This window comes from Microcaecilia unicolor, chromosome 13, assembly GCF_901765095.1.
Source record: "Microcaecilia unicolor chromosome 13, aMicUni1.1, whole genome shotgun sequence".
Classification (NCBI taxonomy): Eukaryota; Metazoa; Chordata; class Amphibia; order Gymnophiona; family Siphonopidae; genus Microcaecilia; species Microcaecilia unicolor.
In genome coordinates this window covers 75,917,642-75,944,989 of record NC_044043.1, presented here as the reverse complement: position 1 = coordinate 75,944,989, position 27,348 = coordinate 75,917,642, and the positions used below count along the sequence as shown (strand labels likewise).

Below are 27,348 nucleotides of genomic sequence, written 5' to 3'. Positions count from 1 at the left end.
CCCAATGAGTATCCCTAACCACACCCTCTCCAAAGGACATAAACAATGTGATACCCCACAGCGAGCCTTCTCTGGAGTAGCCCTCACACTCTGGAATGCACCAGTGGCGTAGCTACGTGGGGCCAGGGGGGCCTGGGTCCCCATAGATTTGGCCCTGGACCCCCCCTGCCACTGACCCTCTCGATCCCCCCTCCCGCCGCCAACCTGCCGTCGCCTGCCTTTGCTGGCGGGGGACCCCAACCCCCGCCAGCCGAGGTCCTCGTCTTCTCGCAAAAGGCTTCCTTCTGTTTCTGGCGTCCTGCACGTACAACGGGCGGGGGGGGGGGTCGGCAATGGTGGGCAGGGTTGGTCGGCAGTGCCGGGGGGGGGGGCTAAAATGTGCCCCCTCACCTCGGGCTTTGTACCCCCCTCCCGCCAAAGTCTGGCTACACCCCTGGAATGCACCCCCTAAAAGGCTTCACTTAACACAACACTATCTCTACTTCAGGAAGCAGGTGAAAGCTTGGCTCTTCAACCAGGTCTTTAATGGAAGAAGTAACTAACTTGCTAGTCACACACACAAGGAATGACACCGGCTGCACATACTATAGCAGGACATGCTTATCCACTCCTACCATAGCTAATATTGAAGCATCTTTCTGACCTCATGTACAACTTTCTTTAAATTAATTCCCTTATTTTCTTACTCTGCCTTGTCTATCTATATGTTTCATCTTTGTTTACACCCTATGTTGTGTATTACATTGTAAGGTAGGATACTATGCCATACCTTGTATTGTTACTTGAATACTTTACTGCTGTAATTGTCTATGGCTTATATTTGATTGATTCTTGCTGTGCACCACCTTGAGTGAATTCCTTGAAAAAGACGGTAAATAAATTCTAGTAATAATAATAAAACGCATGCTAACAAATGCATACCCCTCTTACAGGCCTATATGAAATGGGTGGATCGAAATGGCAAAGAACCAAAGCTCCCTGGGCTGAATCTGACACATGATCAGCTGTTCTTTCTCAATTTTGCACAGGTAGAGTAAATTCTCCTCTGAGTAACGAAATGAAATAGATTTGCTAGGTAACACGTAATACAGCAAAAGAGAGAAAAGCATGGAGAGCATGGCTTATGAAATTCTTTCCACCCCTTTGTCTGTGTGAACACATTTCTCTGTATGTGTCAGGGGCGTAGCTATGTGGGGCCACGGGGGCCTGGGCCCCCCTACCGACGACCTTCTCGACCCCCCCCTACCACCACCAACCCTCCCCCACTGACGCCGTTGCCGTGGGCTGCCTTTGCTGGCGGGGGACCCCAATCCCCACCAGCCGAGGTCCTCTTCTTCCTGCGAAAGCTTCGTTCTGTTTCTGACATCCTGCACATACAATGTGCAGGACGTCAGAAACAGAACGAAGCCTTCGTGGGAAGAAGAGGACCTCAGCTGGCGGGGATTGGGGTCCCCCGCCAGCAAAGGTAGGCAATGGCGACGGGGGAGGGTTGGCAGCGGGAGGAGGGTCGAGAGGGTCATCGGCAGCGGTCGTCAAAGTTGGTGGTGGTGGTGGTGGCGGCGGGGGGTCGGCAGCGCCAGGGGGGGCTAAACTGTGCCCCCTCACCTCGGGCTCTGGATCCCCCTCCCGCCGAGGTCTGGCTACGCCCCTGGTATGTGTAGGTCTATGAACAAGAGGAGAGGAGAGGGAAAGAGCCATTTGAAAGGCACAATTCCCTAAGGGCTCCTTTTACAAAGCTGCGCTACCAATTAGGGCGCGCTGAATGTGAAGAAGGCCATGGGAATAAAATGGACTTCTTCAGGATCAGTGCACCACTAGTCGGTATCGCAACTTTGTAAAATAAGAGTTAGGGCTTCTTTTGTCTGAATGCAGCAGCAGCTGCTAGAACTGCATTGGGACATTTTGGGGAATTTATTTCCTGGAACTCTTGATCCAAGCTGGCCTATTTTCAGGTTCAGTATGTCTTTTCACTGCTTTTTCCTCCATATCAAATTTGGTTCCTTTCTGTTACTTTTTTGTAGAATTATTGTTGCTCTAGCAAGACAGACAAATAGACATTTTTCAATCCTTTACATATAACTTCTTTCAAAACTTCTAATATGTTAGAAAGAAATCGACAAGGTAAAATGCTCATCAACCACTGAACTCAGAGTCAAACTATAAGTGAAGAAAGAGAGAAACCTTGACAGTGCAGGGCCACCGAGAGACTGGGTCAGGCCCAGGACAAGGCCGCCCCCGGGGCCCCCCCACCCGAGGTCGCTGGGCCTCCCCTCCACCGGGCCCCCCTCCACTCGCCACCGGGCCCTCTTTCCACCCCGGGCCCTCTGCATTGACCTTAAGCGCTCACCTTCGAAAGCGCAGCAACAAGCAGCGGCAGACCACTCCTTACTTCCATGTCCCGCCCTCACGGAAGTTACGTCAGGCGAGGGTGGGACATGGAAGGAGTGGTCTGCCGCTGCTTGCTTGTGGTTTCGAAGGTGAGGCGCTTAAGTTCAATGCCAGGGAGCGATGGAGGGCGGGCGGGCCGGACTGCGGGAGCGGCTCCAGGCCCCCCCGGAGGCCCGGGCCCGGGGAATTTTGTCCCCTCCCCCCTCTCAGCGGCCCTGACTCAGTGTATCCACAGTGAAAGTACTGCAATGCTTCAGCCTTGTTAGCAGCATTACAACCGCGCAGAGAACATCCCTAGGAAGTTAAGGCAATGTAGGATCACTGACCCCTACCAAACTGCAGCTCAAAGGGCAGCTTCTAAGGCCTGGATCCCAACAAACTCAGGGGTCCTTTTACAAAGGCGCACTGAAAAAATGGCTTGCAGTAGTGCAGGTGCGGGTTTTGGAAGCTCGCCAATCCATTTTTTAGCGCACCTGTAAAAAGGGCCTCTTTTTTTTTACCAAAAAGGGATGTGCGGCAAAATGAAAATTACCGCATGTCCATTTGGATCTGAGACCTTACCGCCAGCCATTGACCTAGCGGTAAAGAATCTGGGTGGAATGACCTGCGCATGTCTGTTGCGCACAATCTATCTATCTCTATCTACTTATCATTTCTATAGCGCCACAAGGCATACGCAGCGCTGTGCACCATACATAGAAGACAGTCCCTGCTCAAAGAGCTTACAATCTAGATAAGACGGGTAAACAGACAGAACAATTAAGGGTGAGGGAATAAAGAGGTGAGGATAAAGAACAGGGTAAGTGAGTTAGGAGTCAAAAGCAGTGGTAAAGAGGTAGGTTTTGAGTTTGGACTTGAAAACGGCTAAAGACGGGGCTAGACATATAGGCTCAGGAAGACTATTCCAGGCGTGAGGTGCAGCAAGATAAAAGGAAAGGAGTCTGGAATTAGCAGTAGAGGAGAAGGGGACAGATAAGCGAGATTTATCTACAGAACGGAGTACCCGAGGGGGGGCGTAGGGAGAGACAAGAGTGGAGAGGTACTGGGGAGCGGCAGAGTGAATGCACTTATAGGTCATTGTTTAAATTGAATACGGAAACGGGTAGGGAGCCAGTGAAGTGACTTAAGGAGAGGGCTAATGTGGGCATAGCAACTTTGGTGGAAAATGAGGCACGCAGCAGAGTTTTGCATCAGAAAATATTTTTCTGACACGCGTAGTGGACACGCGCCAAAATTGAAATTACCACAAGGGCCATGCGGTAACCGGGCGGTAACTCCAATTTGGTGTACATAGGCGCCTACGTGGCTTAGTAAAAGGGCCCCTCAGAGAACCATCAGGACATCGTGTTACTTGCAGGGAGGGTAGGCAATTTTCAAACAGTCTATTTAAATGACTTTTGGAACTTACCCTTATTATCTATATACGAATGAAGCAAAATTTAGGAGTCCTTTTACTAAGGCGTGCTAGCGATTTTAGCACACGCTAAAAATTTACACGTGCTAACTGCTAGAGACACCCATAGGAATATATGGGTGTCTCTAGCATTTAGTGCACACTAAAAATGCTAGCGCGCCTTTGTAAAAGACCCCCTTAATACTTAATACTTAAGGGGTCTTTTTACTAAGCTACGGTAAAAAGTGGCCTTAGTTTGCCCTTATCACATAAATAGGTGCCCTACCTTTACGGAGTGGAGGAGTAGCCTAGTGGTTAGTGCAGTAGACTTTGATCCTGGGGAACTGAGTTCAATTCCCACTGCAGCTCCTTGTGACTCTGGGCAAGTCACTTAACCCTCCATTGCCCCTGGTACAAAATAAGTACCTGAATATATGTAAACCGCTTTGAATGTAGTTGCAAAAAAACCTCAGAAAGGCGATATATCAAATCCCATCCCATTTCCCTTTCCCCCTGTCTCTCATCACAATATCAGAAGTGAGCCAAGTATCGGGCAATCAAGCCATTGTGACATCACTGATGAGGTTGGCTCTTATTGGTGGAATGAGTGGAGGCGTAGACTAGTGGTTAGTGCAGTGGACTTTGATCCTGGGGAACTGAGTTCAATTCCCACTGCAGCTCCTTGTGACTCTGGGCAAGTCACTTAACCCTCCATTGCCCCTGGTAGGAAATAAGTACCTGAATATATGTAAACCACTTTGAATGTAGTTGCAAAAACCTCAGAAAGGCAGTATATCAAGTCCCATTTCCCTTCCCTTATGCACTTCTAAGGTCCTTTTTACCACAGCAGTAAAATGGCTGATTTTCCATGTTTTTTTTCAAGGTATACTTCCTACCCATCCCCACCCTGTTAGACTGTCAATGAAATGCTTGGATGTTTTACTTATATATACTGTCATCTACCACATTTGCTTATTTCCGATCTGAGGAAGAAGGGCAACCTTCGAAAGCTAATCAAGAATTGTATTAAGTTATGTCCAATAAAAAAGGTATCATCTTATTTTCTTTTCCATGTTTTATTTTGTTTGATTTATATAGATTCTACATGGAATGTTGCTATTCCACTAGCAACATTCCATGTAGAAGTCGACCCTTGCGGATCACCAATGTGGCCGCGCAGGCTTCTGCTTCTGTGAGTCTGACGTCCTGCACGTACGTGCAGGACGTCAGACTCACAGAAACAGAAGCCTGCGCAGCCTTCTACATGGAATGTTGCTAGTGGAATAGCAACATTCCATGTAGAATCTCCAATAGTAGCAACATTCCATGTAGAATCTCCAATAGTATCTATTTTATTTTTGTTACATTTGTAACCTGCGCTTTCCCACTCATGGCAGGCTCAATGCGGCTTACATGGGGCAATGGAGGGTTAAGTGACTTGCCCAGAGTCACAAGGAGCTGCCTGTGCCTGAAGTGGGAATGGAACTCAGTTCCTCAGGACCAAAGTCCACACCCTAACCACTAGGCCACTCCTCCACTGTTGCTACTATTTGAGATTCTACATGGAATGTTGCTATTCCACTAGCAACATTCCATGTAGAAGTCGGCCCTTGCAGATCACCAATGTGGCCGCGCAGGCTTCTGCTTCTGCTTCTGTGAGTCTGACGTCCTGCACGTACGTGCAGGACGTCAGACTCACAGAAACAGAAGCCTGCGCAGCCTTCTACATGGAATGTTGCTAGTGGAATAGCAACATTCCATGTAGAATCTCCAATAGTAGCAACATTCCATGTAGAATCTCCAATAGTATCTATTTTATTTTTGTTACATTTGTAACCTGCGCTTTCCCACTCATGGCAGGCTCAATGCGGCTTACATGGGGCAATGGAGGGTTAAGTGACTTGCCCAGAGTCACAAGGAGCTGCCTGTGCCTGAAGTGGGAATGGAACTCAGTTCCTCAGGACCAAAGTCCACACCCTAACCACTAGGCCACTCCTCCACTGTTGCTACTATTTGAGATTCTACATGGAATGTTGCTATTCCACTAGCAACATTCCATGTAGAAGTCGGCCCTTGCAGATCACCAATGTGGCCGCGCAGGCTTCTGCTTCTGCTTCTGTGAGTCTGACGTCCTGCACGTACGTGCAGGACGTCAGACTCACAGAAACAGAAGCCTGCGCAGCCTTCTACATGGAATGTTGCTAGTGGAATAGCAACATTCCATGTAGAATCTCCAATAGTAGCAACATTCCATGTAGAATCTCCAATGGTATCTATTTTACTGTCATAGTAATGCTTGAATGTTTTCACTTATATACACTGTCAGCTAGCACATTTGCTTATTTCCGATCTGAGGAAGAAGGGCAACCTTCGAAAGCTAATCAAGAAATGTATTAAGTTATGTCCAATAAAAAAGGTATCATCTTATTTTCTTTTCCATGTTTTATTTTGTTTGACTTCTATTGATTACCTTTTCAAGGTAATAAATAGATATAAAACAAAACAGAGAAAAGAAAATAAGATGACACCTTTTTTAATGTTCAGTTTTCTTTCCTTTTCCGTAAGTTTGCTCATTTGATTTCTCATATGGCTGAATGCGGTATTTTCCATCCTGAGTTAAGTGGCCTGGTAGCCGTGTTAGTCCACTTTTTAAAGCATCCCCTTATTTTCTTTTCTAAGTTTTCTTTTATTTCTATTTATTACTTTTAAAGGTGGACTAACATGGCTGCCACACCATTTTTTTTTTCAATTAATGGACATGTGCTAATGTTGCTATTAACGCGTGGCCGTTAACAAAATTTAACACATAAGCACTAACCCAACACCTATTTTGAAGGTAGGAAGGACTCACATGCTAATCCTGCGCTAATCAGTTAGGGGGGAAATTCTATATATGATGCTTTAAAAATTGGCGCCATAAAACTCTATAAACTATGCCTAAAGTTAGACATAGATTATAGAATACGCTCACACGCCATTCTTGCTACAAAATTTAGACACACCCACTTAGGCCACCTAAAACCAGACCTAAATACCTGCGCCTAAGTTAGGCGCACATCGGGTGTATTCTATAATACTGCGCATAGTTTTTTGAAATGCCCACAACCCGCCCATTCCACACCCCCTTTGACTGTGCACATTAGAATATACATGCACTGTGTTATAGAATGTGCCTAGAAAGATGTGCGCGTAAATTCTAAGTAAAGCTAATTACTGCTGCTAATTGCTTAAGTACCAATTATAAGCACTGATTGGCTTGTTAATCAATTAAGTTAAGCATGAAATTTGGCCATACGGCCAAATTAATGCACACAGCTTAAGGCGCTATATATAGAATTTGGCAGTTAGTGTATGGTAATGTAGCTGCGCTAACTGATCCATGCAGAAACCCCCACTCTCTACTCCCCCAACGCGCCCCTCTCTGCAGAAAAAAATAACCATCCATATCCGTAGCTTCTCTCCTCCTCTGTCTCAGATTTATATGCAGTGTAGATATAATATAAACCACTTTGCTTATACTCGTGCGCAGTGGCATAGCTACATGGGGCCAGGGGGGCCTGGGGCCCCATACATTTGGCCCTGAACTCCCCTGCCGATGACCCGCCCAACCCCCCCCTCCCACCGCCAACCCGCCTTCGCCTGCCTTTGCTAGCAGGGGACCCCAACCCCCGCCAGTCGAGGTCCTCTTCTTCTCGCAAAAGGCTTCCTTCTGTTTCTGACGTCCTGCATTGTGCAGGACATCAGAAACAGAAGGAAGCCTTTTGCGAGAAGAAGAGGACCTCGGCTGGTGGGGGTTGGGGTCCCCTGCCAGCAAAGGTAGACGACGGCGGGTTGGCGACGGGAGGGGGGCAAAGTCGGCAATGGCAGAGGGCGGCGGCAGGGGAGGGGTCAAAGTCAGGCGGGGGGGCAAAGTTGGCAATGGCGGGGGGCAGCGGCGCCGGGGGGGGGCTAAAATGTGCCCCCCTCACCTCGGGCTCTGGACCCCCTCCCACCGAAGTCTGGCTACGCCCCTGCTCGTGCATCAGAAAGGATCATTTTAGTGAAAAATACATTTCAGGTAAATGTATTAAAGTCTACCATGCATCTCCTAGCTTTTGATAAGACATTACCTGACAGTAGGATGAGGTTTAGAACCCTTATTTGTTCCCTTGATATAATATCTATTTAATACTAAAAATGATAACTTAGGGACCCTTTTACTAAGCCGTGCTAACGATTCCCGTCATGGTAAATGTGAGGAAACCCATTCAATTCCTATGGGCTTAGTAAAAGAAGCCCTTAAACTAAGTTTTGTATCAAAGACTCAATGGAATTTGTCCAAGGATCTCACAAAATTTCCTTTGCACTCCTTTTTCAATAATAGTTATCATTTTTCTATTTAAATTTCCAAGAGGGCTGAGTATTTTGTTCAGGGTCTACTTAACAGCCCTGACATGGCTCCTCTGTTTCCAGTTTAAAGGTGAAGAATGTTCATCCTTTGGCATGACAAGTTACATTTCGTTCTAATCCATTTTTGTAGGTATGGTGTGGATCGTACAGGCCAGAATACGCCAGTCAGATTATAAAGACGGATGTTCACAGTCCTTTGAAATACAGGCAAGTGCTGGGAAGTCGATTATCAATTATTGTGGTTGATCCACCCACTTAGCTGACCGTTATAGAGTAATTTTATAACAGGGTCCTTTGTGAATTCAGAAGGAATGTGCCTATTTTATAAAGACAATAGTTTTACAGAGGGCGAGGTGGTGGGGGTGGTCCACCCCGGGTGCAAGCTGCAGAAGGGGTGCAGGGAGCAGCCACCTGGCTGTCGGCTCCACCGGTTCCCTGCGCCCTCTGCTGTTACTTCCTGTTCCAGGGCAGAGGGAGCAGGGAACCAGCTGAGCCGACAGCTACACGACTGCCCCCAGCACACCATAAGAAGAATGCACCCGAGGGGGGCTTGGAGGTGATGCGCCGGGGGGGGGGTGCACAGTGGCGATCCACACCGGGTGGCAGCTAACCAAGGAACACCACTGAGTGGGGCAACTATGTGTTTTCATGAAATACTTCCACAGATCCTGCAGAAATCACACCTAGGTTTATACAATTAATGCCTATGCACAGTAGGATGAATACCCACAATTACATGTCCATAGAGAACAATTTTCAGATCAGTTTCTCTGGATAAAAAGCATTTTGTCTGTATAAATTGGCTGTCTGAATATTGTTAACTTTCTAGCTAAGTAACCACCCAACTGTAGTGCAGGCATTTCCAGACTAGTGTTTGGTCGGGGGGGGGGGGAGGAGAAATAGAGGGGCATAATTGAACAGAAACGCCTATCTCCATGGGCGTTTATCTCCGAGAACGGGTCCGTGAAGGGGCGGACCGAATCGTATTTTCAAAAAAACATGGACGTTTATCTTTTTTTGAGCTGGGCGTTTTTGTTTTTCAGCGACAATGGAAACCGAAAACGCCCAGCTCAAAAACGAATAACTCCAAGACATTTATTCGTGGGAGGGGCCAGGATTCGTACTGCACCGGTCCACCTCACATGCCAGGACACCAACCGGGCACCCTAGGGGGCACTTTTACAAAAAAAAAAAAAAAAGGTAAAACAGCTCCCAGGTGCATAGCACCCTTCCCTTGGGTGTTGAGCCCCCCAAATCCCCCTCAAAACCCACTGCCCACAAGTCTACACCATTACTATAGCCCTAAGGGGTGAAGGGGGGCACCTACACGTGGGTACAGTGGGTTTGGGGGGTGGTTTGGAGGGCTCCCATTTACCAGCACAAGTGTAACAGGTTGGGGGGGGGGGGATGAGCCTGGGTCCACCTGCCTGAAGTCCACTGCTCCAGTGACCTGCATACTGCTGCCAGGGAGGTGGGTATGACATTTGAGGGTGAAAATAAAAAGTTGTGAAATGGCATATTTTGTGGTGGGAGGGGGTTCGTGACCACTGGGGGAGTCAGGGGAGGTCATCCCCGATTCCCTCCAGTGGTCATCTGGTCATTTAGGGCACTTTTTGGGGCCTTATTCGTGGAAAAACAGGGTCCAGGAAAAGTGCCCTAAATTCTCGCTAAAAACGCATATTTTTTTTCCATTATCGGCGAAAGGCGCCCATCTCTGATCGGCAGATAACCACGCCCCAGTTCCGCCTTCACCACGCCTTCGACACGCCCCCATCAATGTTGTCCGCATCCGCGACGGAGTGCAGTTGAAAACGTCCAAATTCGGCTTTTGATTATACCGCTTTATTCGTTTTTGGGAGATAAACGTCTATCTCCCGATTTGGGTCACAATATAGGCGTTTTTCTCTTTCGATTATAAGCAGGATAGTGTACTTACTTTTAGATTTTCACAATTATGCACCATGTTTTGATTAGGAAAAGTACCTGTAGAGAAAGCAGATGCAAGTCTCCCTAGGTAGTTTTCCATTCAGCAGTTTTCAAAGTAAAAGTTCACGTACTACTACTAATCATTTCTATAGCGCTACTAGATGTACACAGCACAGTACACATTATATGCAGGTACTTTCTCTGTCCCTAGAGGGCTCATAATCTAAGCTTCCTGTACCTGGGGCAATGGAGGGTTAAATGACTTGCCCAAGGTCACAAGGAGCGTAGGAATTGAACCCAGGTTGCCAGGATCAAAGCCCCCTGTCCTACTCCTCCACTTTCACTAAAATGTACCTGTAGACTTTGCAGCAATGACAGCAGTTTGAAAATTACCCCCATAGTCTAAAATCCCAACCCTTGAACCGGATTTTGTTTTTGATGGGCAGCCCAAAAATGTTTGTTTCATTTCATTTCCCATGTCACGTGCAGCATTGTTCATTTTGTTGTGTCTTGCTTAGACTTCATTTTCATTTCAGAAGCAATGTTGTTAAGTGTGCAGTCTTTGCAAAGCATGAAAACTCTTTCACAATGGTTCATCCACAGAAATGCTATTGGGAAAGAGTGTACACTCTGCAAATAGTACACTTTGAGGGGCATAATCGAACGGGGGCGCCCATCTCCAGGGACGGCCCCGGGAAGAGGCGGAGCCAACCACATAATCGACCAAGATGGGTGCCCATCTTTCGTGTCAATAATGCGGTCCGGTAGCGCCCAAATCCCAACATTTAGGCCGCCCTTAGAGATGGGCGCCCTCTGTTTTCGCCAATAATGGAAACTGAGGGCGGCCATCTCAAAAATGGCCAAATCCAAGGCATTTGGATGTGGGAGGAGCCAGCATTTGTAATACACTGGTCTCCCTCACATGCCAGAACACCAACCAGGCACCCTAGGGGGCACTGCAGTGCACTTCAGATATTGCTCCCAGGTACATAGCTTCCTTACCTTGTGTGCTGAGCCCCCCAAAACCCACTCCCCACAACTGTACACCACTACCACAGCCCTTAGGGATGAAGGGGGGCACCTACATGTGAGTACAGTGGGTTTTGGGGGTTTTGGAGGGCTCACATGTACCACCACAAGTGTAACAGGTAGGGGGGATGGGCCTGGGTCTGCCTGCCTGCCTGAAGTGCACTGCACCCACTAAAAACTGCTCCAGGGACATGTATACTGCTGTGATGGAGCTGGGTATGACATTTGAGGCTGGCATAGAGTCTGGCAAAAAATATTTTTTAATTTTTTGGGGGGCCGGAGGGGGTTGGGGACCACTGGGGGAGTAAGAGGAGGTCATCCCCAATTCCCTCCGGTGGTCATCTGTTCAGTTGGGACACCTTTTCGAGGCTTGGTCGTGAAAAAAATTGGACCAAGTAAAGTCGGCCACATGCTTGTCAGGGACTCCCTTCTTTTTTCCATTATCGGCTGAGGCTGGCCATCTGTTAACCACGACCCGCCTTCGGTACGCTGCTGACACACCCCCAGGAACTTTGGCCGGCTCTGCGAAGGGAAGCAGTTGAAGGCAGCCAAAATCGACTTTCGATTATGCCGATTTGGGTGCCTCTGAGAGAAGGGCGGCCATCTCCCGATTTGTGTTGAAAGATGGCTGCCATTCTCTTTCGAAAATAAGCTGGACTGTTAACAACATGATGGGATATGGCATTGATATTTTCTGTACTATTGCAAATGACAGTCAATCTCTAGTCAAAATAATCCAAAACCAAGACCATCAGATGTGACAGTGGCTTGGCGGAGGTAGGCTTTGTGTTCCAGTGTTAATTTACTCATCCAAATAAAGCATTCCTGCCCCCTCTTTTGTTCCTTGCATACAGGGTGATGGGATCCCTGCAAAACTTTGAAGCTTTCTCTGAAGCCTTCCACTGTGAAACGGGAACGGCCATGGACCCTGTGGAGAAATGCCGGGTCTGGTAGCCAAAGAAAGTTGAACAATGCACTTCAATGCCACAGCCTAAAGCTGTCAAACTCGATTGGCTTATTAATACTGAACAGTTATGGCCGATTGCTGAATCTGTGGCTTTTTTCAGTTCAGTCATAGCCAAGATTGAATGGTGCTGCTAGTCAGATATATTAGCAGATTGAGATTTAAGGTTTAAAAGCCCTGTTAGAAAACACGCAAAGGATTTTGAATGTGAGCTTGGCAACCAGCTGATGAAAGAGTGCTTTATGGGGAAATGACTGTTTTCAGTGACTTATCTTGACTGTTATAAAAATTCTACCGTCAGGGTTTAAAAGACTAGTTATATAAAAAAAAAATAGATTTATTTTTCAGCAAGAGTATAGCAGTTTAGCATCACGATATCCATGTGGCTTTGTTTAATAAATCTTGTCGACCGCCTTTTTAAAGATTCTCTTAGATTTATTTGAAACAGGTTGATTTTATTTAACCGTGAACTGTTTTGAAGTCCTCGCTAGGTGCAGTGGGTCTCTGTGCTGTTGCAAGTATTTTGCACAATTTCTTTCTCTCCTCGTTCTTCTAGAATTGAAATTGCTTTTTCTGTAGGGCATTGCAGTTTACCTTAGTATAAAGACTTTGGCGCCCACGGGAGCTGCATGGAGACAAGGGAATGAATACTTTAAAAGGGCAAAGGCCAGCACATTTTTACAAAATGTCATAAAACTAAGAGGCAGTGCTGAGGATAGCAAACCAAGAGTGTGTACTTGAGGGGCAAGATTTTAGGTTCTGAATCTGTACCATTTTTGACGCACTGGGCTGCTTTACCAATGTGTTTTTACTATACACTTTTTGCTTTGTAGGAAAAGCAAGGTATCCTATTGCTTTATATATCAGAATAACCTGGGGTTGGCTGTATAAAACAAATTTAATTATTTTGATGTACATTTTTTTTTCCAATGAATGTCAGTTTTGATGGTAATTCATGTTCTAACTTGTCTGTCAGCAATCCTTCAGGCTGGAATTAAAAACATATTTTTCACTGGCGTATATCTGTGTTTGTTTTAAGGGTCTTTTTTTACAAGCTGATCTCAAGTTGAGACAATCTAGGAGATTTGGAATGATCAACAGCTGAAATCATGATGTAAAGACCTACTAGAATATGGGCTATTTGCATAACACAATCCATGTCAAGTACAAGTGCCTACCACCAATAGAAACTTTAATCCACCATAGCTGGTTTACATGGCTGAAAGCGATCGGATTCCAAGTGAACCAGCCCAAACAGGAGATAAGAGCGTCAAGATTTGGTTTGGTTCTCCTTGAGACTGGTTACTTCACAGAGACTGGTTACTTCACAGATGCAATGCTTTATTATTGTGTCTTTTTAAAGGCTTATATACTTCCTGCATTGCTGTTGCATTTTAAAGCATTCCAACCCCTGAGGAAGGCTTGTTTGCCGAAACACGGACCGTGTAGGGTCCCAATAAACTTATTTTGATGCTCTTATCTCCTGTTTGGGCTGCAGGGCTGCCGAGAGACTAGGCTGGGCCCAGGGCAAGGCCGCCCCACCGCCGCCCCCCCCCCCCCCCCCGCTGCTGCCGCCCCCGCCACTCCCCCCACCACTGCAGTCTGCGGTCTCACCTGCCTGTCTATACAGCTCCAAGCCCCCTGCATTCAAAGCGGCAATCGCAGATCGCTTCTCTCTTGGCCTTCCCTCCCTGTGTCCCGCCCTCGTCTGATGTAACTTCTGGTTTCTGCAAGGGCGGGAGGGAAGGCCCGAAGGGAGACGATCTGTGACTGCCGCTTCGAATGCAGGGAGCCCGGAACCAAGGAGGCAGGCAGGTGAGACCGGGGACTGCAGCACTGGCAGCCTGACCCCGGCGCCGGGCCCCCTTTGGAGGCCCAGGAAATTTTGCCCCTCCTGCCCCCCCCCCCCCTCGGCGGCCCTATTGGGCTGGTCACTTGGAATCCGTTCACTTCCACCCTTGTGTGTTGTGCTTTCTTGCTTTGTGGATGGTGTGGATCCCCCTTACTTGCCCTTACATGGCTGAAAAGCATTGCTTAATCTCAACCAAGGCAACGCTCAAATCACACTGCAGTACTGCAGAAATGCTTCACCATATTAGAATAGTGACTGTCAATTCCTGAGTCCTAGTCAAAGACTGAATACCTGCAGTTGCAAAAAATAAAAATAGAAGTGAGCTTAGACTGCAAACTGCAAGAGCATCTTCTAAACAATTATGACCAGCAAGATAGGCTCAAGGCAGAGTTACAGTGTAGACCACAAGTCAGGCCAAAGGAATTAACAATAAGGATAACACCAAACCTTTTATTCATAGTCGTCCAAAGTAAAGTGACTCAATTAGAATTTTGTCAAGTAGTTTCTTTGCAACACTGAATTTTCAGCTGGAAGGTGTTGCTAGATGGCTTTATTGGTGCGCTTTCTATCTTATTTACCAAAAATGATGTCTTCTTGTTAAAGCTCAGGGAGCAGATACTGGAATAACTGTTCACATACAGATGTGTAGACCCCATGTATCATGATTATTTCTACAAGCCAAGGATACCAGATGCATATGGAATATATAAAAGCAGATGTGTGTATGTGTGGGGCAGTGGCGTAGCTACGTGGGGCCTGAGGGGGCCGGGGCCCCCGCAGATTCACCCCAGGACCCCCCTCCCGGCAAACCCGCCCCCGCCGCCGCCTACCTTTACTTTTGCTGGCGGGGGATCCCACTCCCCGCCAGCCGACGTCTTCTCAGTCCTTCCTGCACTTCAATTTGTTTGCTGACGTCCTGCACGTAATTATACGTGCAGGACGTCAGACTCAGAGAACAGTTCTGTTCTCTGAGTCCGACGTCCTGCACAGGACGTCAGCAAACAAATTGAAGAGCGGGAAGCGACTAAGAAGAAGACGTCGGCTGGCGGGGAGTGGGATCCCCCGCCAGCAAAAGTAAAGGTAGGCTGCAGCGGCGGCGGGTTCGCGGCGGGAGGGGGGGCGGCAATGTCGGTGGGGGGGGGGGGCGGCGCCGGGGGGAGAGCTAAAATGTGCCCCCTCCCCCCGGGCTCGGACCCCTCTCCCACGGAAGGCTGGCTACGCCCCTGGTGTGGGGGGGGGGGGGCGGGGGGCAGGAGAAGAGTGCATGAAAAAAAAGTGCTCCAATTTGAAAACAGCCAGAGGAACTAATTCACACAACTTGACATTGATCAAACTCACCAAAAATTGCAAGTTGAATAGTGCACACTTAACACTGTGACACATGGAGGGGCATAATCGAACGTGGCTGGCCATCTACATGGGCGGCCATCTCTAAGGCCGGCCCCGTAAAGCGGCATACCTGACCGTATTCTCGAAACAAGATGGCTGACCATCTTTTGTTTCGATAATACTGTCGGGGCTGGCCAAATCTCAACATTTGGGCCAGCGTTAGAGATGGCCGGCGTTAGAGATGGCCGCCATTTGTTTCCCACCGACAGCCATCTCAAACCCGGACAAATCCAAGCCATTTGGTCGTGGGAGGAGCCAGCATTTGTACTGCACTGGTCCACATCACATGCCAGGGCACCCTAGGGGGCACTGCAGCAGACTTCATAAAATGATCCCAGGTACATAGCTCCCTTACCTTGGGTGCTGAGCCCCCCAAAACCCACTCCCCACAACTGTACAACACTACCATAGCCCTTATGGGTGAAGGGGGCACCTACATGTGGGTACAGTGGGTTTTGGGGTTTTTTGGAGTGCTCCCATTTACCACCACAAGTGTAACAGGTAGGGGGGGATAGGCCTGGGTCTGCCTGCCTGAAGTGCACTGAACCCACTAAAAACTGCTACAGGGACCTGCATAGTGCTGTCATGGAGCTGGGTATGACATTTGAGGCTGGCAAAAAAAAATGTTTTTTATTTTTTTTTGGGTGGGAGGGGGTTGGTGACCACTGGGGGAGTAAAGGGAGGTCATCTCCCATTCCCTCCGGTGGTCACTTGGGGCACCTTTTTGAGGCTTGGTCGTTAAAAAAAAAAGGACCAAGTCAGCCAAATGCTCGTCATGGCCGGCTTTTTTTTTTCCATTATCGGCCGAAGCCGGCCATCTCTTAACCACGCCCCCATCCCGCCTTCGGTGCACTGCCGCCACGCCCCCTTAAACCTTCAACGGCTCCGCGATGGAAAGCAGTTGAAGCCGGCCAAAATCAGCTTTCGATTATACCGATTTGGCCGGCTTTAGGAGAAGGCCGGCCTTCTCCCGATTTGTGTCGGAAGACGGCCGGCCTTCTCGTTCAAAAATAAGCAGGATAGGTTCATGTGAACAGCTGAGTGAAAAGGCCAGTAAAGCATAGCAGTGGCCACAGGTGCCAATGTTTTGAAATGATGAAGGGTGCTACACCCAGCACACTTTACCTCCACATTTTTCAGCCGCCTGTGGGCTCCTTCACCAATTCAAATACTGCATTAGGGATTCTTAATCCATGCACAGGATCACTCCTTTTTTTTTTTTTTAAATAACATCACATTCAGAGTATAATATCAAAATTTGAATGCTGATGGAAAATCAGGAGACTTCCATTTTCAAGAACTGAAACTACGCTGGATGTGATTTTATTTTAAAAAAAAAAAAAAAAAGAATGATCCAGTGCATGGATTAAGAATCCCTAATGCACTTTTTGCAATGGGAGCCTCATTGGACGACAGCTAGTGGTTTCACTCCTTCACCAATGCCATTTCCAGTGCCAGCAGGAGTTAGAACATTAACATCTACATTTCATAAACCAAAAATCACCATCAATGAGGTTTTTTTTCTTTCTTCGGGATCCTGCATTTCTAAACAGTGCACTAAGGGGCCATTTTACAAAGGCGCGTAGGAGCCTATGCACGTTCAACGCACACCCATTTGGAACTACTGCCCGTCTACTACGTGCCCTGAACGGTAATTCCATCTTTTACTCGCATCCGATAGGCCTGGCTGAAAATATTTTTTATTTTCTACCTCGAGGCAGTAACTGAGCTGTAATCAGCAGTGTATACATGCTGATGATTACTGTCCGGTTAACATGTGAGACCTTACCGCTAAATCAATGGGTGGCGGTAAGGTCCTAACGCAGGCCACTTTTCAGTGTGCCTTAGTAAAAGGGCCCTTAAATGGATGATGTACCATCACCTGTCTGCCTTTATTGTGTTGCCATCTAGTGGTACAACTAATGTCTAACATCATACCTCCCCCTTTTCTCCCCCTGCAAAAGAAAAAAAATGTGGAAACGTGACACAGATCTTATTTCAGCTGTGCAAGATTTAAAAAAATGTAATCATTCACCGAGATATCCCCTGCCCCTTTTGGCATATCAAAACAAGCTGTAATGAGTAGTCTAGGTTGCTCCGAGTCCTGCAAACTGAGATCAACTAGACTTTGGTTTAGTCCTAGAAAGTAATAAGATCCCAGCACTACACGCAAGACGGAGAAGCAATAGCTGTTTTTAAAAATAAAGGGGTCTTTTTACCAAACCTCAGTACAATTTGTAGTTATCGCAGCACTTTACCCCACGGTAGCTGCGTATTTAACATGGCACATATTGTGGGCATCCCCAGTATTTTCTATTGCAGATCATACATGAACATTTAAATTGAACCATGGTGCCTTCTCCCAGTTATGCCCAGGATTCCATGATGGCAATGCTGTTTATTATTTCCTTGGTGATTTCTGTGGGGTTCTGTTTGAAGGGAATATAGATGGTGATGTCATCTGCATAGAGATTGAGGCCTTGTTTGGACAGAGATTTAGCCAGTGGTGTCATTAGGTTGAATAATATAGGTGAAAGCGGTGATCCTTGTGGTACTCCACATTCCGCTTTCCAAGGTGGAGATATATCTGATTTGACTTGGTATGTTCTGGATGTCAGAAATCCCTTGATCCAGGAGAGTACTTTTCCTGTAATTCCTATCTTGTTGAAGATTCTCAGTAGTATGTGGTGGTCAACCACATCGAAAGCGCTTGATAGGTCAAATTGGAGTAGGAGGATGTTTTTACCCCTTGCTATTTCCTGCTTGAATCTGGTCAGGAGTGTGGTTAGTATTGTTTCTATACTGTGGTGAGGTCTGAAGCCAGATTGAGACTCATGCAGTATGTTGAAATCAGTGAGGTATTCTGTTAGCTTGTTTGGCGACTATGCCTTCTGTCAATTTGGTTGTTAGGAGTATGGATGATATCAGTCTATAATTCGAGGTGTCTGCTTTTTTTTGTGTGTGTCTTTTGGGATGGGAATTAATAGGATAGTTCCTCTGTCCTGTGGGAATGAGCTCAGCATTTTCACAGTTCTGTGTGAAGGAGAATGGCGATACTCCTGTGAAACAGTGACCTTGTTTTAAAGTATTTTCACAGTTCACGTGGACCACTGGCAGTTGGAAAGCAGTTGAAAGTTTGGTGTTGGAAGCAGATTTAAAGAACTGGTATAGCTTCAAGGATCACTAAAATATTGGGACATTAAGCTCTTCAGAGAGTTGTGCTTTTCACTATATTGCTGGGTGAATATGCAGGAGCCGCCAGCACAAGATAAGTATATGGTGAACAGTTCTGAAAAAGTTAGGTGATGGCATGTATGTATGCTGTATCTAAATATTGTAATAATATCTTGCATATATGCTGATATGAGCTGATTCTGTAAGCAGTAAACACATTATGTAAGAGGGGTTTGTTGTAATAAATCGGATATGAAGAAAAAGTAGTTGTCTGGAGCACACTTTAGTACTACATTATTACCATGCCATATGTCCACCCATTGTAATCCCACCCCCCTTCCTCCCCTAACTAAATTAACAAAGCCAAACAATAAGTTCAGATAAGGTGACTCACAAAGAAAAGCCCATCACTATGCCAACACTACATATTCAGACTGGTATGTCCCGCCATTTCATATAAGGAGCCCAGATTTTAGAAAATTGTACAATATGTCCACGCTTTTTAGCAGTAAGCTTAGCCATAAGACAGCAACAGTCCGCCTTGTTTAAAACTTGTTCAACTGACGGCACTGTAGCTTGCTTCCAATATTTCGCGATCACTATCCGGGCTGCTGTGTAGACATGGGATAGAAGATAGTGAAGACCTTTCTTAATGCCCGGTTGTTGTACATTCAGGAGGCAAGCATCAGGCAGCCCCGGAAGACCTTTCAACAATTGGGAGTGAAGATCTGTCCAAAAACCCTGAATGATAGGGCATGCCACCAGATATGCCAAAAAGTACCAGTTTCCCCACATTGGCGCCAGCATGCTGCCAACCCCGACTTGAATATGCGAGACAGCCTGTATGGGGTAAAATACCATTGGTAACATCTTATAGCCATTTTTCACCAGGGAGGTTGCCACAGAGGATAGGAAACAGAGAGTGGGGTTAAATGGGCAGTATTCACAATGGAGAAGGGTAGTTAGTGGGGTTCCTCAGGGGTCCGTGCTAGGACCGCTGCTTTTTAATATATTTATAAATGATTTAGAGATGGGAGTAACTGGCGAGGTAATTAAATTTGCTGATGAAACAAAATTATTCAAAGTTGTTAATTCGCAACAGAATTGTGAAAAATTACAGAAGGACCTTACGAGACTGGGCGGCTAAATGGCAGATGACGTTTAATGTGAGCAAGTGCAAGGTGATGCATGTGGGAAAAAAGAACCCGAATTATAGCTACGTCATGCAAGGTTCCACGTTAGGAGTTACGGACCAAGAAAGGGATCTGGGTGCCGTCGTCAATAATACACTGAAACCTTCTGCTCAGTGTGCTGCTGCGGCTCGGAAAGCGAATAGAATATTGGGTATTATTAGGAAAGGTATGGAAAACAGGTGTGAGGATGTTATAATGCCGTTATATCGCTCCATGGTGCGACCGCACCTTGAGTATTGTGTTCAGTTCTGGTCGCAACATAAACCACTACTAAATGGACTTGGGAAAATCCACAATTCCGGGAATAACATGTATAGAATGTTTGTACGTTTGGGAAGGTTGCCAGGTGCCCTCGGCCTGGATTGGCCGCTGTCGTGGACAGGATGCTGGGCTCGATGGACCCTTTGGTCTTTTCCCAGTGTGGCATTACTTATGTACTTATGTCCTCTACTTGGCTCACTTTTATTACATAGAGCAGTGATTTAACCTATTGTGATGTCATAGTGGCTCATTCCACCAATAAGAGCCAACCTCATTAGTGATGTCACAATGGCTTGATTGTATAGAATGTTTGTACGTTTGGGAAGCTTGCCAGGTGCCCTTGGCCTGGATTGGCCGCTGTTGTGGACAGGATGCTGTGCTCGATGGACCCTTGGTCTTTTCCCAGTGTGGCATTACTTATGTACTTATTTAAATGTTTTTGTCCATTTTGTGGGGTCATGATTAGAAGATAGCATCGATTCCCATTAGTTCTGACAGGCAAGCAAAGGCTGGGATCTGTGGAGTAGAGCAATGTATATCCTAGAGATTCCCCACCCCGCCAGTGCCAGAACGCATTGCACTTTCCAGTTTAGTTTCTGCCAGCATTAAATCGGACTTTAGTTTTATGGTGAATAAAATCTTTGATTTGCATATACTGAACATTAACAATCCATATTCCTCTTTCAATGCTTCAAACGTAATACATTCTCCCTCTTCCCAGATCTGACCCAATTCCCAAAGAGATGATGCCGCCCACCTTTGGTATGTAGAGTCAGTTTTACCTGGGGGAAAACCCAAGGCGTACATGATAGGGGTTGTTAAGTGATACCTCCGATCGGGCAACATCTTTGAACTACATTTCATCCATGCCCCCAACACAACACCCATCTGCCCTCCTATCTTGGGTAGGAGCCCCTGCAAAGTTGGCAAGGGGAGCCAGGGAACTGCCCAGAGGGGGGTGTCTCCCAACATATTGTGACCCCTCCCCCACTCCTGGGTTCAAATAGAATATAGTCTGAGCCGAGTGTTTCACCCAGGGCAGAAGAAGGGCACAAAAAAAAACTTTGAAATAACAATAGATTAGTAAAAGTTTACTTTATTCTAATATGCACTTAAATAAACACCATAGATTCCACCCCTCAGTAACCTTAACATTTCATTTCTTTATTTCCTATAGGTTTCTCTATTTTCTATGAGGCTCAACTTCAGAGTAACTTCACATCAGATAAGTATCAGTTCAATTTCCTACACTAAAAATTAAACATGCATGCAAATGATCATGTACTAATATGAGTTCCTTATATAGAATTGATTCTTTGTTTCTTTTCTTCTTTTTCAGGTTTTGGTTTTTCTTCTCCGGAGACTTCAAGGTAAGTATACTATTTCTCTTTATTCTATTAAAGTTCAAAAGGATACTTTTATTCACGTCCCCTCAGCTGGCTTTGTATCTTCTCTCTTCTATAAATCATTGGGTACCATAAATCTTGCTGCAGAGTTGAACCCTGGCCAGGGTACAGGAATCAGGAACTGAAGACACCTACTACTCTAAACTATAACAAATCAATAACCCTAAAATCTAACTGATCCCCACAATACAGGTGCCTACTGCACACATTTCCTATCTAGCTTTAAAAGAAAACATATAATTATTAATCCCTACTCTATTCACCTCCCCCCATTAAGATTTTAATAACATCGGTGTGTGATAAGTAATTCTTTAAAAATACAGGGTTGAAAGTTAAAAGAAAAACCCTCTTTCTTTATAATCAATATAATCAATTAGGAATTTAAACTTTCAGGTTAGCTTTTCACTTTTTAACTCCTTCTTCACCATTTATGCTCTATGGAGTTCTAAAGTGCTATTCAGCTACCACCAGCTCAGGACCCTTTTTTTCAGAGAGCCCAGAACACAATAATCTAGGAACAAGTGTTAGGAATTTAATTCACTTGTAATCCCAATTCACAGTCAGCCATCCATATTTTTCCTAGAGCCCTTTGAAACGCGGCGGGCATTCAAATTAAATGAACTACTTTTAACCTCTCACAACACACTCAGATAACACATTTGTAAACACTTGTACTTAATTTTAACCCAAAGTTTCCCCTCAGCTGAGCACAGCTCTTAAACACAGCTCTGCCCTGCTCAGCACTCACCTCTCAACTGACAAACCGTCAAACTTAGAACCCTTACCCTAGCTCCTGCCTCAGCACGAGCTCTGCATTCTAACCTTCCCATCACATAAACAAAACATTTCCAAATTAAAATGAACACCTTTTAAACATATACAAACACCCAGCACTTTAAAACAATATAAATTATGTACCTTTTTCTTCCCTGAAGCTTGCAAACGTCCCTTTTCTGTCCGTGCACGAGCCCCTCGCCGCTCCATTCACGCGACAACAGCTGGCTCGTGTCATCAGCTGTTTTTTTACTTCCCACGCGCTCCCCAGCGCGTGCCGCACTCTCTCTGCCACAAACCGCCACATAAATAAAATAAAACGTTGGGAGAGTGCACCGGAGCACTCTCCCCATCCTCTCCGGTCTCACCCTCGGCTTTATTTATCTTCAGAACCGGCTCTCCCGCTAAATAGAGCCGGTTCCCCTTTAAAATAAATGATTTCCTGGGCCCTGCGTCGGCTGTGTACGTCTGACGTCATTGCGTGACGTCAGACGCCGACGCAGGCCCAATCAACGCTCAGACTTCCCCTTCTTCGCCTTCGCTCCGCCCCGCTCCTGCTCCGCTGCAACTTGCAGCGTCTATGCCGGTCAGGCCACCGCTTCCTCGTGCCCCACCGCCCGAACTCCGCATATTTCCCAAAAAACCCGGCGCTACAAGGAGCGCAACCAAAAACATCACCCGATGCCCCTGCTGCCGCCTGATCCCGTCAGTGACGCCAGGCCACTAAACAAATTGTCACTCCAGACGCCGCCGCCGCTTCCAAAACCTCCGATCAGCTAAACAGCTGATCGCCGCTCCCTCGGCGCACTTCTCCTCTCTCCACCTCAAGGCCGCCACCCACCGACCGCCGATCAACTCAACAGCTGATCGCCACTCCAGTCGGCCCCGCCTGAACCCCAGCAGAAGCCCAAACCCGAACTCCAGCGCGATCTGCCCAGCGCTCCCGCAACCAGCGATCCCAAGTAAGTTTTGTTAACCCTTTGGGTTACATTCACCCTAGCCAAGTTAAAAAAATGTATGTAATAACATTTTTTTTATATATATCTTACACCTCTTCCCCACCCTATATATTAAAACATTTTATTATCTGCATCTATATATACCAACATAACTTTCAAACCAATCACATAACCTTTCACCCGGTTCTCACAAGCACTACATAAGGAAATGCTCCTTCAAAAAGTTGGGTATTTTCCCCTTAGTTATTCTTTCAGAACATCTTATTTCTGGAACATTCCTCTCTATAATACTCCCATCTACATCTGATTCAACCTCTTGCGGGCGACTATTACCCGTGGTAATAATAAACCAGGATGTGATAGGAGTATTAGACAATCGTTCATTCTCTGTGAATTTCCTAGGCTCCATCTCTTTCATGATCGTTTCTTTTTCTGTTACACTTTCATCAACCACATCCCAATTAATTCGTTTTAATTGGTTCCTGTGTAAAATTTTCTCTACCCCCTCTTTGGTACGAAGCCTACTGTATATACATTATTCCCTGAACCCAGTCTTGTTATTACTTGATAGGGTTTCTCCTCCCATAGATTCTCTAGTTTATGGCGCCCAGAGAACCCTTGTTTCCTTATTAGGACCCACACACCAGGCTCCAGGACTTGTTCGCAGGCGTGTAAGTCGTAAGCTTTCTTGACCTTCATACCACTCTTCTCAGATGTTTTCCTCGCCACGTCTTTCATCTCATTCAGCTTTCTCTCATGGGTCTGCAACCATTCATCAACTGAGACCTCAGCTGGAGCTACGTCTGTTCTCACATCCCATTCCTTGTATGGTAACAGTGACTCCCTTCCCAGGAACAGGTGCGCTGGAGTGTACCCCGTTGATCCATGTACCGTACTGTTATATATTTGGCACATCTCTGGCAGGTACTCGGACCACCTCTTTTTCTTTCCTTCCCCCATTGTTCGTAGCAAATGATGCATAGTGCGGTTAAATCTCTCGCAGCGGCTGTTCCCCTGCGGATGGTATGGGGTAGTTCTGGATTTCTCCATTTGGTACTTCACACATAGTTCCTTTATTATTTCAGACTCAAAATTTCGTCCCTGATCAGTATGAATTCTGACAGGGCAACCGTAAACAGCGACCCAGCTTTCGATCAGCGTTCGGGCTGTAGTACGCGCTGTCTGATTTCTAGTGGCAACAGCTGTGGTGAATCTTGTGAACATATCTGTTATTATTAATACATTCTCGTATCCTCTCGCATCTTTCTCTAGTACCGTGTAGTCTAGTGCTACTACTTCTTGAGGCTGAGTCACATTAAAAGGGTGCATTGTAGCTTTTCTGATCGGCACTGACTCTTTAGCATAAGCACATACTTTGCAGTGATTGATCCATTCCTGAATGTCCTTCCACAGGTGAGGCCAAAAATATTTTCTTCTAATTTGTTTACTAGTGATTTCAGCTGCGAAATGTCCTTTCCTATTATGGTATAATTCCAAAATCGATTTTCTCTTTGATATTGGTACTATTATTTGGTTTATTTCACTACCGTCCCTATAGTCCTCCACCTGACGACATAAAATCCCATTCTTTATCTGCAATTTTTGATGAAGCTTCCACAAACTTTTCGTGTCTGGCAACCAGCTCTCGTAATCACCAATCTGAGTTGTCTCTAGTGCCATCACTATTGGCCCAATAGTGGGATCTTCTCTCTGCCACTCAGCCAAATCAGCATCCGAACCTAAATCATTCTGGAAAAGACATGTGGATTGAGTTTGAACCCACACTTTCGCTTTGCACTTCTTTGTTACTTTCTTTAAACAGGTTGATACCTCCACTTGATTCAGGATTAAAAAATCTTTTCCATCATCCGTCCCACCTTCTTCCTCCATTCTCCCTTCTGGTAATCTAGAGAGAGCATCTGCAACTCTATTTAATCTTCCCCTTACATTGTGGCATTTCCCAGCTAAAATCTTCTCCGAAAGGGGTGGAATTACATGCTTTTGGTTCCCCACTATTTTTATGAACCCCAGTCTTTTTGTGGTGTCATGTTCCTCAAACTTTTTCTGCTGCTGAATTTCATGCCAAATCCGTGCCACACCAGTATGACTGGATTCAGGAGTTAGCTGTGACAGATCTCTGAAGAGCCCCTCTAACGATTGTAGTACATTCATCCCTAATATTCCCATTATTTCCTGATCCCCCCCTTTATTTGCTTGCAGATTGTCTCGTACAATGAAGATGCAGCAAGAGGGTACAGTCTGTCCTAGGCACTTTACATCTGTTTCTATACAGCCTAGCACGGGCAAGTCAGTTCCATTAGCCGCTGTTAGTGTAATCCAGCTGGCATCCTGTAATTGCTCCATATCATTAAAATGCTTGTAGTATTGACTTGCCACAATAGTTGTTACATCGGACCCAGTGTCCACAATACATTTAATTGGAATTCTCCCAAATGACACGGTTAGTACAGGACTCTTTCCAATTGCCTTTTCTCTGAATGCTTCAACGCTCTCTTTGGCATCTCCCTTCTGGATTGTCTGCACATTCACTATAGACTGATGCCCCTCCCCCTCTACTATCCCTGTCTTGTTTAAGGCCTTTCCCTTCCTTTCCACTTGTGTACCACTTGTACTGGGTACTTCATTATCCCTATTTACATTCTCCATTCTTGATGTTTCAGCCATCATTCTCTTTTCGCTTTGGCAGAATCTGGCGATGTGTCCAGGTTCCTGGCATCTGTAACAGACTAAGAGACCTCTGTCATCCCGTAAAGGTGCTTTTCGATCACTCCCTCTGTATAGTGTGGTTCTTTCCCTTCTCAAATCATCAGGATGACTTATTTTCTCTCTTCTCTGCCAGTCTAGTATCGCATCCTGTTTCTTTCCCATCTGATCCAGCAGTTTAGTGATTCCTGAGAGTGCAGATGCCAGCATCTCTGTGTCAGCAGACACAGTGCGTTCCAGTGGATCCCGACTGCGTTGCAGAATCCGCACACTTGATGCTCCCATCTCCGGCAGTCGCTCTTCCTCCGACCAACGAATAGCGGCCTGCATCAGGTCGGCAAACCTCATGTCGGGATTTTCTTCCCATCTTCGGGTCATTTCTCTTCTCAGCATGACATCCTTCAGACCCAGCAAAAATTGTTCCTTTAGTACACTCTCCGGGCGACTTATTCGGGAATTATCACGAGCTCGGATCATCTCCAATCTCTCTTGCAGCTGATAAGCATAGGCTCGAATGGTTTCTCTATCCCCTTGTCTCCTGTCATAAAACTCCTTAACCCGTATTCCCAACGGGACTTTGTCTCCATAAACTTGTGTTAACAATTCAAAAACATCTTCAACTGTTTGCTCCCTCTCTCGGGCCATGTACTTCACAGTATCTTTGGCTTGCCCCTTGATATGATCTTTTAGGACCTCCAGTTGATCTTCTGGTGCCACCCTTAGAATTTTCAGAGCTGACCTGACGGTTTCAATCCACTCCTCCACTGTGGTATCACCTGTACGGGCAGGGAACCCGTAGAAATCCGGGATGTTCTTCTCTTTTTGTATCACCACTGTGGTAGTGGATTGCTGACTTGGTTCACCACGATCTCGTCCCCCCATAGAATTTCTCAGTTCGTCTATCTGCCTCTGCAGGTCTTCCATGTCTTCCTCTGTCACCTGATGTGTGGGCCCCAACAAGCAAACAAAATTCCCCCCACACAGCAATTGGGCTAACAGACAAAATTACTTGTACTTACTTCAACGGAGAGGAACGATTGTCTTTACAAAGGAAGAGAGTTAAAAAAAAACAACAACTATACATGTACATTTATAAATCTGCCCCCCCCCAAATTCACTTTATGGATACAGTGAAGGCACTATCCTGCCAACTACGCCATTTTTGTGACCCCTCCCCCACTCCTGGGTTCAAATAGAATATAGTCTGAGCCGAGTGTTTCACCCAGGGCAGAAGAAGGGCACAAAAAAAACTTTGAAATAACAATAGATTAGTAAAAGTTTACTTTATTCTAATATGCACTTAAATAAACACCATAGATTCCACCCCTCAGTAACCTTAACATTTCATTTCTTTATTTCCTATAGGTTTCTCTATTTTCTATGAGGCTCAACTTCAGAGTAACTTCACATCAGATAAGTATCAGTTCAATTTCCTACACTAAAAATTAAACATGCATGCAAATGATCATGTACTAATATGAGTTCCTTATATAGAATTGATTCTTTGTTTCTTTTCTTCTTTTTCAG

At 46.0% G+C, this 27,348-nt stretch overlaps 1 protein-coding gene across 4 annotated transcripts in view; it reads left to right on the top strand.

The window, feature by feature from the left end:
* The window catches only part of MMEL1 (membrane metalloendopeptidase like 1), a 172,721-nt gene extending 159,627 nt beyond the window's left edge, over positions 1–13,094 (top strand). For 3 of the 4 annotated variants that reach the window (XM_030186088.1, XM_030186087.1, XM_030186086.1), the window contains exons 21-23: positions 933–1,028; positions 8,301–8,377; positions 11,980–13,094. In XM_030186088.1, the coding sequence (XP_030041948.1) occupies positions 933–1,028; positions 8,301–8,377; positions 11,980–12,079 (273 nt within the window). In that variant the 3' untranslated portion in view covers positions 12,080–13,094. The remainder of the gene's footprint in view (positions 1–932; positions 1,029–8,300; positions 8,378–11,979) is intronic. The other variant, XM_030186090.1, reaches the window with a different exon arrangement.
* The last annotated feature ends 14,254 nt before the right edge of the window (positions 13,095–27,348 follow it).